This window comes from Oryzias latipes, chromosome 21, assembly GCF_053564925.1.
Source record: "Oryzias latipes strain Hd-rR chromosome 21, Olatipes_Hd-rR_3.1".
Lineage (NCBI taxonomy): Eukaryota > Metazoa > Chordata > Actinopteri > Beloniformes > Adrianichthyidae > Oryzias > Oryzias latipes.
This window is the reverse complement of record NC_136257.1, coordinates 10938126-10953120: the sequence shown is the minus strand read 5'-3', so window position 1 is coordinate 10953120 and position 14995 is coordinate 10938126. Positions and strand designations below refer to the sequence as shown.

Sequence of the window (14995 nt, the reverse complement as noted above, 5' to 3'; positions counted from 1 at the left end):
TCCCTAGTAACTGATTTTCCATGCGTTATTATACAACATCTAGAATAATGTAATTACGGCAAAGCATGGTGCACGGTCTGAACGACTCCTGAGCACTGACTCATTAGCTGACGTTCTTTAAAATAATTCGTCAGGTAAAATGAAGCAGTGTGAATAAAATGACTGAGTGGGGAGGAAAAAAGTGGAGTGGTGGATGTAAAATGAAACAAAAAAAAAGAAAGAGCTACATATTAGCGTGTGAATGAAATCACCTTGCAAACCTGGCAAATTAGACTTGAATATCCAGACAGGGAAGGACGAAGATATCCATTCACACACACAAACACACTCTCAGCACACACATTTCAGTGAGTCTGTGTGTCTTCATATCCCTGACTGTGGAACACATTTGGAGGGCTACAGCAAAAAGCTGCTTCAATCAGACGCATTTATCTATATTTATCAACAGAACACAGCACGCCCACAGTGACAGCACACTATCATGCTAAATATAAAGTGCAACCAGGAGCTATTAGAGACAAAGAGCCCAATTCTCGATCGGAAAATTAAACAACTGCCATGTCTTAAATAGACACTCTGTCAGCTTTGATTCAGAAATGTTTACATCAAGTTGATATTCAGAGATGACACACAGATTGCTATCACCTCAGCAAACTGTGGCCAACAGAAGATACTCAGAAATATTATGAACGGCCAGAAAAAAATGATATCCAAATAAAAATGATCAAGCACTTTGTTCAACTTTTTTTTTGTGTGGAAAAAATTAGTATTTCATGGATTCACTACAGATAGTCATGTACCACAGGAGACTCTGATCTTTTTCCGGCCATGGACCGGTTTAATGTCAAACAATATTTTTACAGACCGGTCAGAACTGAGCTTAAGTTGACGTTTGATATTTTCACCTTCTGGTTTCTAAAAAACTATTTTTCCAAGTTAAAATTCTACAAGAAATTTAGTTTAAAAATAATCTGACAAATCTCTCCGTTTCTCCTCTATTCTTGATGATTTATTTATCATTTAGGTCTCCACGCCTCTGTTTGGTGCAGTGCTATTCCTGTATTATCCCTCTTTCCGAATCCCCTCCGGGGGAGCGTGACTGATTCCAGATTCCAGTTGGCTCATCCGTGCTCCTGTACCTCCTGTGGCTCATACCCCACCCCCAGCCGTCCCCCAACTCCATCCGGATGAAGACCATCTGCTGCACTATTTACACATGTAGTTGTAGAGTTAGATTAGCTAATTCTTCTCTAAGAGTTCTGGCACACCACCTGTCCGTCCTGGGGGAGGATCCCTCCTTCATATGGGCATCCCTGAGGTTTCTTCTTTTCTTTGCCGGAATCCGTTTTTTTTAAAAGAGTTTTTCATTACCAAGAAGGAGGGTCAAATGGCAGGGATGTCCAGTTCAGCTTAGTCTGTTTAGTTTAGTTTAGTTTAGCAATTATCTATTGTATTTAATGACAAATTTAATGTTATTATACAATGAGGCCCATTGAGACAACTATTGCTGTAATATTGGGCTATATAAATAAAATAAAATTGAATTGAATCAAACTCTCTGGGACATTGTTTCTGTGGAGTGGTGAGATCCATTAAAGTTGTGGGTGGGACTGCTGGTGTGGAGTGAGCCTGTCTTCATTTCCCATCATCCATCTGTTCACACCTCTCCCAGGAGTTTAGACCCCCTCACAATCCCCCGCCCTAACATTAGTGGTGCAGCAAAAACGGTGAGCAATGTTGGAGCTATCCAGTCGTAATGTTTTTAGGCAGATTCCTGCTCAAAAAAGGAAAACAAAGACGTACATGGATCAAGTTATCAATCTAGTCATCAGAATGGAGCGGAGGAGGAAGCTTATTGCTTGCCAATTGTAAATCTTACGCAACATTTTTTGTCTGCTCCCAATTCACAACTATTTGAATAAAGAAATAATCAGAAATGCAGTTTTAATCTTAATTTTCCTTATATATATATATATATATCCACCATCATGAGAATAAAAAATGCTACAAGAACATGTTAACAACACGAAAAAACAGGATTTTTATTGGAGTGGGTCTTGAAATAAAAATAAACCAAAATTGTAAACAATTTCTTAACCTGTTTTTTTAAGTTCTATATAAGAGACTTTCAGATACATACAGTAAAGACCAAAAGTTTGGACACACCTTCTCATTCAAATGAATGGGTAAGTGTCTCCAAAGTCTGTACTATATGTAAAAACAAACTTGAATTGCATAATTAACATAATTATAAATACAAATAGTATTCCTTTTATAACATTGAAATGAAACAAACATAATCTTAAAACCAAATTATGTTTTTTTTGTAATGTATATCAATAATAACAGTTTTATGCAATGTTTGAGTCCCAACATAAAGCATTAATTATTAAGTTCATGCTATTTCTTATAGTGATATGAAGTATTTGTCTTATAAGTAACAGCCACATAACACTCTTAATGTACAGATGTCATTCAGTAAAGAGAGTCTTTCCAAAGCTGTGAGGGCTCCTTTTATCACCCTCTGTTCTTGAGGAGAGTGTTTGAGATGCATTCCCTAAAATGTGAGTCAAAAGCTTCTTCCCTAACAGAAAATAATTGTTTTCGGCTCTAAGGCAAATCTCTCGCAGCATTTTGATTAGTACATCTGAGAGCTTGGAAATCCCCAAAGCTCAACACACACAGACTGGGAACACAGAGCTGGGGGCGCTTTTCACAAGTGAAGCATTCTGCAAAATTATGGTCGTTCCTGGATTTCAAACAGGGCATTCCAATATGAGCAAAGACTTTTTAGAGCAAATTGTCAATAATCAAAGGCAGTATTAATATGAGACCACACTGGAAAGTGTCGGTGCTTCAGACTGTGTTGTAATGGAAGCGGTACAGACTGGCATGTCAATCCACTCACAATGTATTTTGCTACTTAGGTTTTTTTAGAGTTTTTTTAAAGGTTCATTTATTAAATTCTCTGTGAGATGAAGACTGGAGTGAGCAGTTTACCGAGGAATGTTCAGAGATATAAAGGTTAATAAATGAGTACCGTATCATCATGCATCTTGAGGACTAGTCTCTGTGACGCCTACGCAAGATTAATTTTAGATTCCTGCATATTTAAATGCAGGCTTTTTTCTTTTTCCCTTTGTCTGTACATCTACTTCTTTGTTTGTCTGTTTTTTTAGTTTCATTTGGAAATTCAGTAATAAATATTTCATCTGAAAGCTACTATCCAGACCCTTTCCAAAAAATTAGAATATCCAGGAAAAGTGCATACATATCCACAATTCCATTCAAAAAGTTAAACAAGAATCTAGTTTCATTGATTTCAAGTATTTATTTTATTAATAACTGGGGTTCCAGCTCATTAAACCCATGAGAACAGGATTTCAGAAAATTAGAATATTGTGGAGAAATCAGCCCAAAATTTTGCAGGGCATGAACATTTGAAACAGTTCCACCAACTAATCATCAACTAAACTCAAAACACTTGCACAGATATCATTCAACTGGTTCAGTTTGGTTGAATATGGGGAAAAAACTTCAGACCTGACAACTAGCCAGAAAACCATCATTAATCGGGTTCATAGTCTGGCTAAGCCACAAAAGTTTATAGCTCACGAGGCTGGCTGTTCAGAGTCCTGTGTCCAAGCAGATCAATGGAAAGTCTAATGGAAGGGTAAAATGTGGCAGGAGAATATGCACCAGCAAAAGAGACAAGTGTGGACTTAAGCAGATTATCAAAGGGACAAGATTAAAGAACCTGCAGACATCCAGAAAGAGAGTAAGGAGGTGGAGAAACAGCTTCAAGAACCACCACATTCAGATTCATTCTACAACTGTTGGATTCTTCGGGTTAAGCCTCTTCTGAGCCTGGACAAATGGAGGAAACATCTCAACTGGGAAGGAGAAGGAGGACTGGACTTTTGGCCCGAGGTCTAAGGTCCTGTTTTCTGATGAAAGTAAAGTCTGCCTTTCATTATGGAATCAAGATCCAAGGGTTTGGAGGAAGACTGTTTTTGTGGTTTTCACGAGCTGAAACCCCAAAAAATAAAAAAATAAATACTTCATATCAATTAAACAGTGAGTCCTGATCCTATGTTCTATGAAAGTATTTTTTTAATGGAATTATGGAAATTAATAGACTTTCCCATGATATGATAAGCTTTTTGGAAATTGAAATACAATATATTTCTCTGGTATATGCAAATGATCCTCTGCTCTTCTTGTTCAGCTTCATCAATCTTTCTTATAAATAAGGAGTAGAAATGAAAACCTAATGCTTGTTCTGATGTGTTAAATTGTTGAATACTCCCTTACAAATGCACTTTTTCATAAATAAATAAAAAACATCTTCCTCTTGTGATAGTTTTCTTACCGCAGGACACAGGAGTAGAGGCCCACATCTTGAAGGTCTGCAGGTCTGAACCAGATCGCATCCTCCTCCTTGCTCATCCGGATCCCATCAAAGGAGATGGGCTCTTCAAAGTCGCTGTGGCCGAGGCCCGAGCTACGGTACCACATGAGGCTGAGACCCACACTCTGTGCTTGGCTGTAATTGGCTCGGATGTAACCGTAGAACAGAGCGCATTTAAGCCGAACCGGCTCACCCTGAAGCACCCGGTACTTTAGATAGTCCACAGACCAATCCGTGCAGCCGTCCACTGCAAGAGAGCAAAGAAAAATAGGAAAGTCTTAGGACAAAATAGCACAAGACAAACAATTGTCAAACACAAAACAAATAGAGTTAAAAAAACCATAAAGGGAAATGTTTAAACAATATTCCATAAAATTCATGACCTCAATTTTGATCACAAATGAGAGTCTTAAACTTCGATTTAAAAGAAGTCACACAAGTGTCTGAAACACTAAGAGCCCAGCCAGCAGGTCTAGATTGAGATCCTCTGGGAACTATAAGGAAACCAGCTTTCAGAGCATGTAGGTTGATAGAGACCAAATAGGTCTTTAAGATAAATGGAGTTTGGCCATTAGGGCTGTATACGTGTTAGGAAAGATTTGACGTTTATTCCAAATAGAGCAGGCAGCCATGGAAAGGATAAATGGGAGGAGTGTGATTTCTTTTGGCAGAACCCGTCAGGGCTCTGGCTACTGCAATCACCATTAAAAATGAAGGGTTTTATATAGCAACTTGGACACAGAAGCCAAATGGCTTTCTAGTAGTCAATGCTATGAATGCTTGAAAGAGGATTTTCATCAGTATTTTTGACAGATACTTCATAAGTTTTGCCAAAATTGTACGGGAAGAAAAAAAAAGGTCACGATCATGTTAAATATGTAAAGATGGGTGCATCGCTTTGTATTTGCAAGGTCCATGAATATAAACGTATGGGTCAGACACTCACCGATGCTATTTTGCATTTCTGTATTCGGTAATAAGTACAGCAATGGAACTTAATCATTTGCTAAAATGAAATGAAGCTAATTTAAAAGACACATGACTGGTGATTTGCTAAAATACAGGCTCACACTCTGGGTTCACACTTATTCTGCAAGTGTAAGTTTGATTTGACTCAACTTGTTCAAGGACTTTTGAGATAACAGTGTGATACGAGTCCATAATTGACTAAAACAGAAGTCTCAGAAGTAGACTTTTTGAGCAATGGTTTCATTACAGCAAACTTAAAGCACTGTGGTTCTGTTGATAACCTATCTGATCAAGTCCTGAGTAGTGGAGTAGAAATCGCTAAATGCTTTGGTAGGAATAGGATGCAGCATTCAAGCTGATAATCAAATGTAGTGTAACTGCCATACAAGTTCCCCCGTTCTGGTTGCTTCGGGGTTAAATATGTTGTTTTGCAGTCCTACTACGATCATCTTTTGATTTATTGTAAAAGCGTTCCCAGTGATCTTTTAATTATGATTATGCCATTTTCAGTTAAAATATAATAGCCTGTGTCGTTTTCTGGGACATAGGTTCTGCAGAGCAGTAGGAGTTCATCAGAAATTCACCTCTGAATTGTGGCTGGGATTGTTGGCAAGGAGAAAAACCCCATCCCTCCTTCCTGTCACCTATAATTGAGAGCTATCGGTTTACACGCTCCCCTATCAGCCCCTCACACCCCCAACCTAACATTACTGGATCAACAAAAACGACAAGCAATATTGGAGCTTTCCAGCTGTCAGTTTTGAGCCAGATGTCAGCTCAGACGATTAAAACAAAGCCACTCGTTGATCTAGTCGTCTACAAGTGGATGTATCAGAAGGGAGCGGAGCAGGGAGGTTGTGATCCCTTCAGCGCATTTTCAACATAACAAATATGATCTTTTTAATCTGGATTTTTTTTCATTTGCTTCTGATTCACAAGTATTTGAATATATATATGCTCAAAATACGTGATTTTGGCTGTAAAGGGCATTGTTTCTCACACCTAAAGGACATTTATATCATGCAGCAGTAGATGCAGTTTATTACTCACATACATTTGTAAATGTGATATATTTTAATGAAACTTCACCCTGCTTCAAACCCCGGCTAGGATCTCTCTGTGTGGAGTTTGCATGTTCTCACTGTGCATGCCTGGGTGTTTCCACAGGCCCTCTGGCTTCCTCCAGTAGACCAAAAACATTCTTCATAGGTTAACTGGTGACTCTAAGGTGTGAATGGAAATATGTGTGTGAGTGTGTGGCTCTGTGACAGACTGGCGACCTGTTTAGGTTTTACCCCGCCTTTGCCCAACAGTAGTCTGGTTAGCTCCAGCAACCCCGTAACCCAGAAAGGGATGCATTAGGTTCTGAGGATGAATGGATGGATGGATGGACGGCACAGACAAATAAATGGTTTATGCTTGTGTTTGTTGCAAGCATAGATAATTTGTCTCTATGCTTGCAACAAACACAAACGGTCAAAACGTTCTACTGTAGATGTAATGACAGGATAGCGTGGAGTTGCTCTGTTTTAATGTTGTTCTATATTTACTTTAGACTAGGTCTGCACAATAAATCGCAAAATGATTGTAATCATGATATCAAGCTGCGCAATATGCATATTGCAAAAGACAGCAAAAATTGCAAAAAAAGGTCAACCTTAAGTGTGTTAAAACAATCTTATGGCAGCTTGACATATTTAACAAATCAAACAAATCCATTAATGCAATCAGATGGACCTCTTCTTGTTGTTGATCAATCAAATGGAGCCATCTCACTGATACATTTCATAGTTATGAGTACAGCAACAGATGAAGCTTCAAACTGCAACATGAGAGTACATATCCCCCCTAAAACTCAGATTAGATATTGTTTGAATAAAGGAAAGCAAAAAATATCAGCGTGTTTTTAAACTGCTTGAGATTTTTTAAACCTTGGCATAATATGGCTTATTTAACTAAAGTGGAAAAACACTTAAAGTCAGAAAATCATTATTCCCAATTAATTAGGGACTCTGTGTTTAACAGTTTTATGGCTCTAGTTAACCTGTTAGCATTAGTGAAAAGAAACCCCCGAGTTGTTCTTGTCCTCATCTATCAGCAGTGAATGGTGTGGTTCTAGCTCTGCAGAATGCTTTGTGTGGGACATAAAGCTGTCCTTTGATGTTAGATAACATTCTTACGTTTTTATGGAGTGCCATTTCCTTTTCGAGGTTTGCCAATGTTTGCTTTTATGGTGTGTAGCGTAAATGAGTCTGGGGAGGACGACGAGTTTTACCCAACACCTTTTTGAGCAACACTGTAAAAAGTGAAACCTATAGAAGCCTTAGGGTGAAATCCCTCTCTCTGGACATTTTATTAACCCTTTGAAACCAGAGATTTTGCTCCAGTGTATACATTCTATTGACTACCGTAACTCTTTAACCGTTTACACAATTAAAGTAATTTTCAGCGGATTTTGAAGCAAAGAAAGGCAGCTTTGTGATATGATATGCAACTCTTTACAGTAGTCATGTGTTTAGGAGCCAGTTAGATATTTCTTTGATAAATTTAGATTATTTTGACTTTATTTGCTTAACATCACCTCGCATAAGTGTATTGAAGATCTTAGTTCAGCTTTGGTTTTATCACAGTTGTTTATTGATAGACACAGTGGACGGTGGGTATGTCGTTTGTTTGTGCGGCCTGATTGGACGCAGATGTTTTAAAGCGTTCAAAAGTGGCGTGATCGTGAAGAAACATTGCACTTGACAGCGACTCAGTCTTTTGACCGTCCCGTATGATTTGTCACCCTCTAAATCACAATGTACACAGAACGAAACTATAAACACAAAACTTTTGTTTTGGTTTTCATCTTTTATGAGATGAGAATATTTCCTACAAACACAAATTAATAATTTATCTCAAAAACAGTTCACTAATCTCTCTAAATCTGTGATAGTGAGCACTTCCCCTTTGCTGAGATACACACGAGCAAACAGTGTTTACACAGTCGTGCTCTGCAGCATTTTTTCTTTTTTCTTCTAACAATGATGCCAGATGTCTCACAACTCACAGCTTTGTGGTCTGGGTGTAAGTTTACTGAGTCTGAATCCAACTTTTTCAATCACGACACACACCTTGTCTGTAAGCTCAAAAGCTCTGCAATCAGTCACAGTTTGTCCGACATGTCTGAAGAGGTTGGTAGTAAGATCGATGTTTCTACACAAACTCACAAAAAACAAAAATAAGAAGAAAAAAAAGTGGCAAATCCCAGCCTATGCAGCACAAATAAAAACTGTCTCACAAAAAAAGAAAGTGAACAATCCTCCCTGCTTTTGTTGCTTCAATAAAACAAGGAAAACCAGAAATGGAGCCTGAGGGGTTCAGTTGCTCAAAAGGCATTTGACACAAATAAAAGACTGGTTCTCCAAGCACCTCGGGTACTGTGGCCTTTCTTATTCTAGAAAGCAGATTTCTCTCTTCAGGTTTTTTAACCTGTGACCAGTTATCAGACCCTTTCTAATTAGCCAGTACTTGTTTTTCCAGCAGGTGTACATTTTAAAGACTTTCTATGCATGTGTAACAAGAGAGACCGGTGGGGTGGGGGGGGGGGGGGGGGGGGTATTGTGATGGTGTGGTGTGATAAAGTAATAAGAACCCCGCTGCGTGCCAGTCTGTGAATGATACAGAGCCTCACAGGGACAGCTATGCTTGTAATTAATACTCTTAATTACCAGGGAGGCAATGTGTGTCTTTGTGTGAGTGGGTTTCCATGAGTGTGCATTCCCTATACGAATGGTTGTCTGCCTAATTATGTCAGTAATTACCAGTGTGGTGTGTTACAAATGTGTGTGCATTCATACACGGACAGTGTGTATGCGTTTGAGCGAGAGAAGGTGTCATAATGTGTTAAAACACAACCTAATTATCCTCCGTACCATGAAGATCTGCTGATGTAAAGAAGTGTTGGCCTTCTCAGAAGTGTTAACTCTTCATGACTTTAAACTTTATTTCTCTAAACAGCAGCTGTCCTGATCAACTTTCTCCCAAAGTTTTTACCCTAGTGGTCAATAAAGGCTGATTTCAACTCTCTTGGTGCGTCTCCATTGCGTTGACCCAACGAAATAGATCTTTCATTATTCAATCAGAATGTTTACATCGCCTCCGTCACGTCTGGGCTCCACGTCCATCCCTCCACAGCACACCGCAAGCTTTACGCAGGAGTCCTATTTCCAGTCTGTTGACGTATCAATGTGCATGGGACAGACTCCCCACGCAACATAACAGAGACGCACCGCAGACAGAACAGTGGTGCCTATCCAGCTACTGTTGGGTGAAAGCCGGGATAGGCACGCTGAACAGGTCGGCAGTCACCACCACACACTCACATGCTCACCTAGGGCCAATCTAGAGATGCTGATTAACCTACAAAGCATGTTTTTTTGTCTGTCCGGGGAAGCCAGAGAAAACCCACGCATACACAAAGATACACACAGACATTTTCAGTTATTGACTGTGAAATGTTGATCGTGGAAAAAGAGAATATAATTATGTGGAATAATTTTGCCAAATACGTGAAAAGTACATAAAGGAGTGGACTCAAATAAGCACTGGATTCAGCCTATCCCCTTTTCAAACACCTATTTTTTGAGTGCAGTCCAACAAAGATTTTTATTTCCCTCAAGCATTGAAGTGGTGATTGTATTGATTTTTGCTAAATGTACGCTTGTGGCTTTCCTTGACTGTTCCATGTATGTCCACGTAGGTCTTTCCACACATGTTCCACCGATGTATAACTTTTATATCGCGTATACTGCGCCCTTTTCATGTTAAAATTATGTAATTGATGCACACATTTTGGTCCAGATGTAGCATTAACTTTTGTTTCCGTGTTCTGCACGTGGTTTATTTGTACTTCTTTCGCTACTTTTCATATAAGTAGTGGCTGTGTGACACAGCCTTAATATGCGACTGCACCTGTTTATAACCCTCCACTGGTCGGGACAACACTAAAACCCACGCATACCGGGTGCACCGGGATACACTTTAGTCCATCAGGATTTAGTTTTTAACTTAAGAAGACAGAGAATTTCTTTTTTTATCTTTGGTTCACTTTGTGTCTACAGGATCCCTGTGATGAACGCTCTCCTCAACAGATTTATGGCTGTAGGCAGGACCTACAGAATAATTAAAACCTTCACCTATGCTTTTAAAGAGAATCTAAAGAAGAGAAACACAATGACTCCTCTGACATTAAGGTGAATTTCCACTGCAGGCAGTCATCTGCCCTCTCTGCATATCAATCTCCTAATCAGTAGGGAAAGCGGAGACTTCATTCATTCTTTTTTTTTCTTCACACCACACACCTCTAGAAGGATATGACCTCTGCGTCTCTCTCACAATCTCTATTTCTGTTCTTTCTCCCACCACAAAAGTGGCCTATCTTAACAAGCTTTTCTCCCTCATTTAAAATGAAAGGAGTTGAATGGCAGCGAGATCACCACTCGTCTTCACCTCGCCTTCTTCCAGACGTGTGGCGTCCGGCAAAGCAGCTCCGTGCCCGTTAAGTCGCGCACATGTAAACACAAACACAAAGAAAAAAGTTGACCTTTCATTCCTGACAGACATCCCAAAGGGTTTTTAATGCAGTGGCCTTTTATGGGGGAAACCATATTTACGTCTCAGACTCAAAACGGGTTTATCAACTCAATTAGAGGCTGACATTTCCTGCATCCCCACGCTAGGCTGGAAAATCAATGCTTCCTGCTGGAGGAATACTTCAGTCCCCACCTTTCATTCTCTCCCTCTTTCGGTAGCTCAAACATAACCACACACATATAAGATTGCTCCAAGTTCCACTTCACACTTCTGGGAAATCAGGGATTTGTAGCAATTCTGCTCAGCCAGTCTTTGACAAGCCCATACTGTTAAGAATGTTTCCATATGGACACATTCCCGCATGGCTGTCAGTCTTCTGCAGCAATCTGAGGTGTAACATTCCTGCTCTGTAGCAAATGTTGCTTTGTAACTGCAACACCACACGTGTTACACACTCACCAGCCATTTTATCAAGCACACCTTTCTGGGTTGGACGCCTTTCGCCTTCAGAACTGCCTCAATCCTTGGTGGCATAGATTCAACAAGCTACTGGAACATTCCTCATAGAGTTTGGTCCATACTGATATTATATCATCACACAGTTGTTGCAGATTTATCGGCTATACATCCATGATGCCAATCTCCCGTTCCACCACATCCCAAAGGTGATCTATTGGTTTGAGATCTGGTGACTGTGGAGACCATTTGAGGACAGTGAACTCATTGTCATGTTGAAGAAATCGGTCTGGGATAATTCCAGCTGTATGACATGGTGCATTATTCTGCTAGGATGTAGCAGTCAGAAAATGCTACACCATGGTTATAAAGGGATGGACATGGTCAGCAACAATACTCAGGTAGGCTATGGCATTGCAACCATGCTCACTTGGTACTAAGGTGCCAAGAAAATATTCCCCACACCATTACACCACCAGCCTGAACCATTGAAACAAGCCAGGATGGATCCATGCTTAATGGGGTTGACACCAAATTCTGACCCTACCATCTGAAGGTGGCAATAGAAATGAAGATTCATCAGAACAGGCGAATTGTATCCTTAGTTTTCTGTTCTTCGCTGACAGGAGTGACATAGTCTTCTGCTGCTGGAGCCCATCTGCCTCAAGGTTGGCCGTGTTCAGAGATGCTCTTCTGCAGACCTCAATTGTAACCAGGGGTTATTTGAGTTATCATCAACCATCTCTGTAAACCCTAGAAATGGTTGTGGGTGAAAATCCCGGTAGATCAGCAGTTTCTGAAATACTCAGACCAGCCCGTCTGCCACCAACAACCATGCCACGATTACAGTCACTTTAATCACCTTTCTTCTCCATTCTGATGGTCAGTTTAACTGCAGCAAATCGTCTTAATCATGTCTACGTGCCTGAGTTGCTGCCATTTCATTGGCTGATTAGAAATTTGCGTTAATGTGTAGTTGGACAGGTATGCCTGATAAAGTAGCCAGCGAGTGGCGCAGGAAGGCAGGTGAAAATCCACGAAAGGCTGAAATGCCAAACTGCAGGATGTGGGTGTGTGTCTGTAAGGAAACCTTATTACATTCTCTGTCAGGGCAGACCTGTCCATCTTTGTGTGACACTAACCAAGCCAATAAATACAGACCCCTGAGCTTGAATACATTAACACCCCACACACAGAACCACACAAACAATTGAAAACTCACAACAACTCAACATCCAATCACTGGTAGAGCTCCATGTCATCTCGGTCAACTTTCTTCCCACCATTTTCATTTTCCCATGATCCTCTTGAAATGTGATTCCGCTCCAGTGTTTTTCACTCACGTGTTTTCCCTTTCTGCTCCGTGTAGTCTTACTCCCCTCCCTCACCACTACCTGCTCTCCTAATGAAGTGTAATTATCAGATCCAGGGTGGGCGGCAGGGTTCTCGCAGGCCAAGGAAATTCGATGATCTACATGTGGATACAACACTTAATAGGCTTCCCTCTCCTCTCTTGTCTCTCCTTCCTCCATAAGCTGACTCCCACTCCATAGTTTACCATTTTTACCATATCTTGTTCTGGTATTAAGTTGTTTCTGTGGTGCTTTCGGATCCATTGGTGCGTTTGGATAAAAAAAACATGTTTTGAAAAGAAAAAGGCTTTCATGTGTTTCCTGATATGTGTGTCCACTTCCTTTGAATATGGCTGACTAAAGGTTTATTATGCAAAATCTATAACAAATGACCCACTGCACTAGGTTGCAAGTTGTGCGTTGCAAAGACAAAAAGACTCTACAAAAAGTCCAGAGCTCTTTAGTGCAGTACCTGATGTTTCTACGGAAATAGTTACTCAAAGAACTGACCAAACTGTTTAAATCCCCAACCTCCCAGCTGTAGACTGGTACTAGTCAATGGGACAGTTCAACAAGTAATCTGAATGCTTAGTTGGAAACATTTCTGCTCATTTCTGCAGTAAATTATTAGTTTGTTGGACTGTGCAGGCTGATTTCCACTGGTGCGTCTGCGGTCCATCCCAGTTGCATTAAGACAAAAGCGTTCATTAATCAAATAGAATATTTACATTGCCTTCGTCATGTCTGAGTCTGACGTTTGTGCCTCCGCATCGCAAGGTTTATGCAAGAGTTCCATTTGCAGATGCATCAATGTTGCAGCAAACAGGAAAAAGGTGTGGGTTTCAAAATAAAAACATCTCTTGTACTTTCAAAATTAAACTTTATAAAATGTTATTTTTATATTTATGGTGGCGTGCCCACACAATTACATAGGTTAACACAGCATATAACATCGTTTATATTTGCCAAACACAACAAAAGTTGTGCAGAACCGGGGGGGGGGGGGGGGGGGCAGGACAGAGACTCAACGGAGACAACACTAACTAATGAGACGAACACCCCAAGCAATGCAACAGAGACGCACCGCAGACAGACCAGTGTAAAGCTAGGATCAATTGTTGCCTCTCAAATAATGGTTCACTTTTTTATGTGCTGAAAATTGATTTTTGTAAATCAGTGTGTCTAAAAAAAATCAGGGGATTTTTACTTTTTGAAAAAAAAGATGGTTCTTCAATGTTTGTTAACCGTCAAATGTTATATGTTAACAGCTCCAAATGAGATAATCATCATTACATAATAAATAGCAATACCATCAATACACACAAAAAATTATTTTTTGTTGTCTATGTTCCAAATAGTTTTGGGCTCCAACAATGAAAAACATTATTTAAATATGGAATACTATTTTCTAGGAATGTGCTGCCATCATATTTCTCTATATCCAGTCTAACAGAGGCTACAATTTATTAATTAAACCTCTTCACACTCCCATGGCAGGTTCAGATGGAGTTGGACAATAATTGCTGTGAATTTAAAATGTTTGCATTAAAATCGACGATACAGTCTTATGGTGGGCTATTTATAGCAAGTGGTTAGATGTGGATGAGAGGATTCTGATGGGAAAATTAATCTTCTCATAAAGGCAGTGAAAACAGCTCTTTTCTATCAGACTGAATGGTAATAAAAATGTCTTTGTCCAGTTTGCTTCTCTGACAAAAACCAAGCATTCACATTGAATATTTCCTATATTTTCCAAATTAATAGGTAATAATTTTTAAAACTCTTATTGCAATCAGCTGCTGTAGCTTTTCTGCTTTATTTGTAGAAAGCACTAAGTATAAACTTAATCAAGAGGTAACCTATGTGACAATAATAAATAGAAATTACAAAAACTACTAGTTGTACTAACAAAAAATATATAAAATTCATATTTGTCCTTTTTGCTTATTTTTCTATGCTTTGGGCTTTGCCTGTTATTTTAGGGGAAAGACTGGAGTCACACAGGACAAAATGTCATTGTTAAAGAAAACCTTCCATTCTAAGGAAAACTACTCAGTGCCTCTCGTTCCTTTCAACCCTGTTTCATCAATCTCTTTTGTTTTTGCCGACCTTAAATCGGTTGCTATGGGCTTGTACTCAGCTCAAGTTGACTTTCAGCAAATCTGCATTTGACCTGTGTACGGTGTAATCTTTGACAGCTCTTCACCATTAGCTTTTTTTTGTTGTTGCT

The 14995-nt window shown here is 39.6% G+C and overlaps 1 protein-coding gene across 4 annotated transcripts in view; it reads right to left on the bottom strand.

The window, feature by feature from the left end:
* il1rapl1a (interleukin 1 receptor accessory protein-like 1a) overlaps positions 1–14995 on the bottom strand; it is a 231640-nt gene that overhangs the window by 129836 nt on the left and 86809 nt on the right. For all 4 annotated transcript variants that reach the window (XM_023950643.2, XM_023950645.2, XM_023950644.2 and 1 more), the window contains exon 3: positions 4373–4658. In XM_023950643.2, the coding sequence (XP_023806411.1) occupies positions 4373–4658 (286 nt within the window). The remainder of the gene's footprint in view (positions 1–4372; positions 4659–14995) is intronic.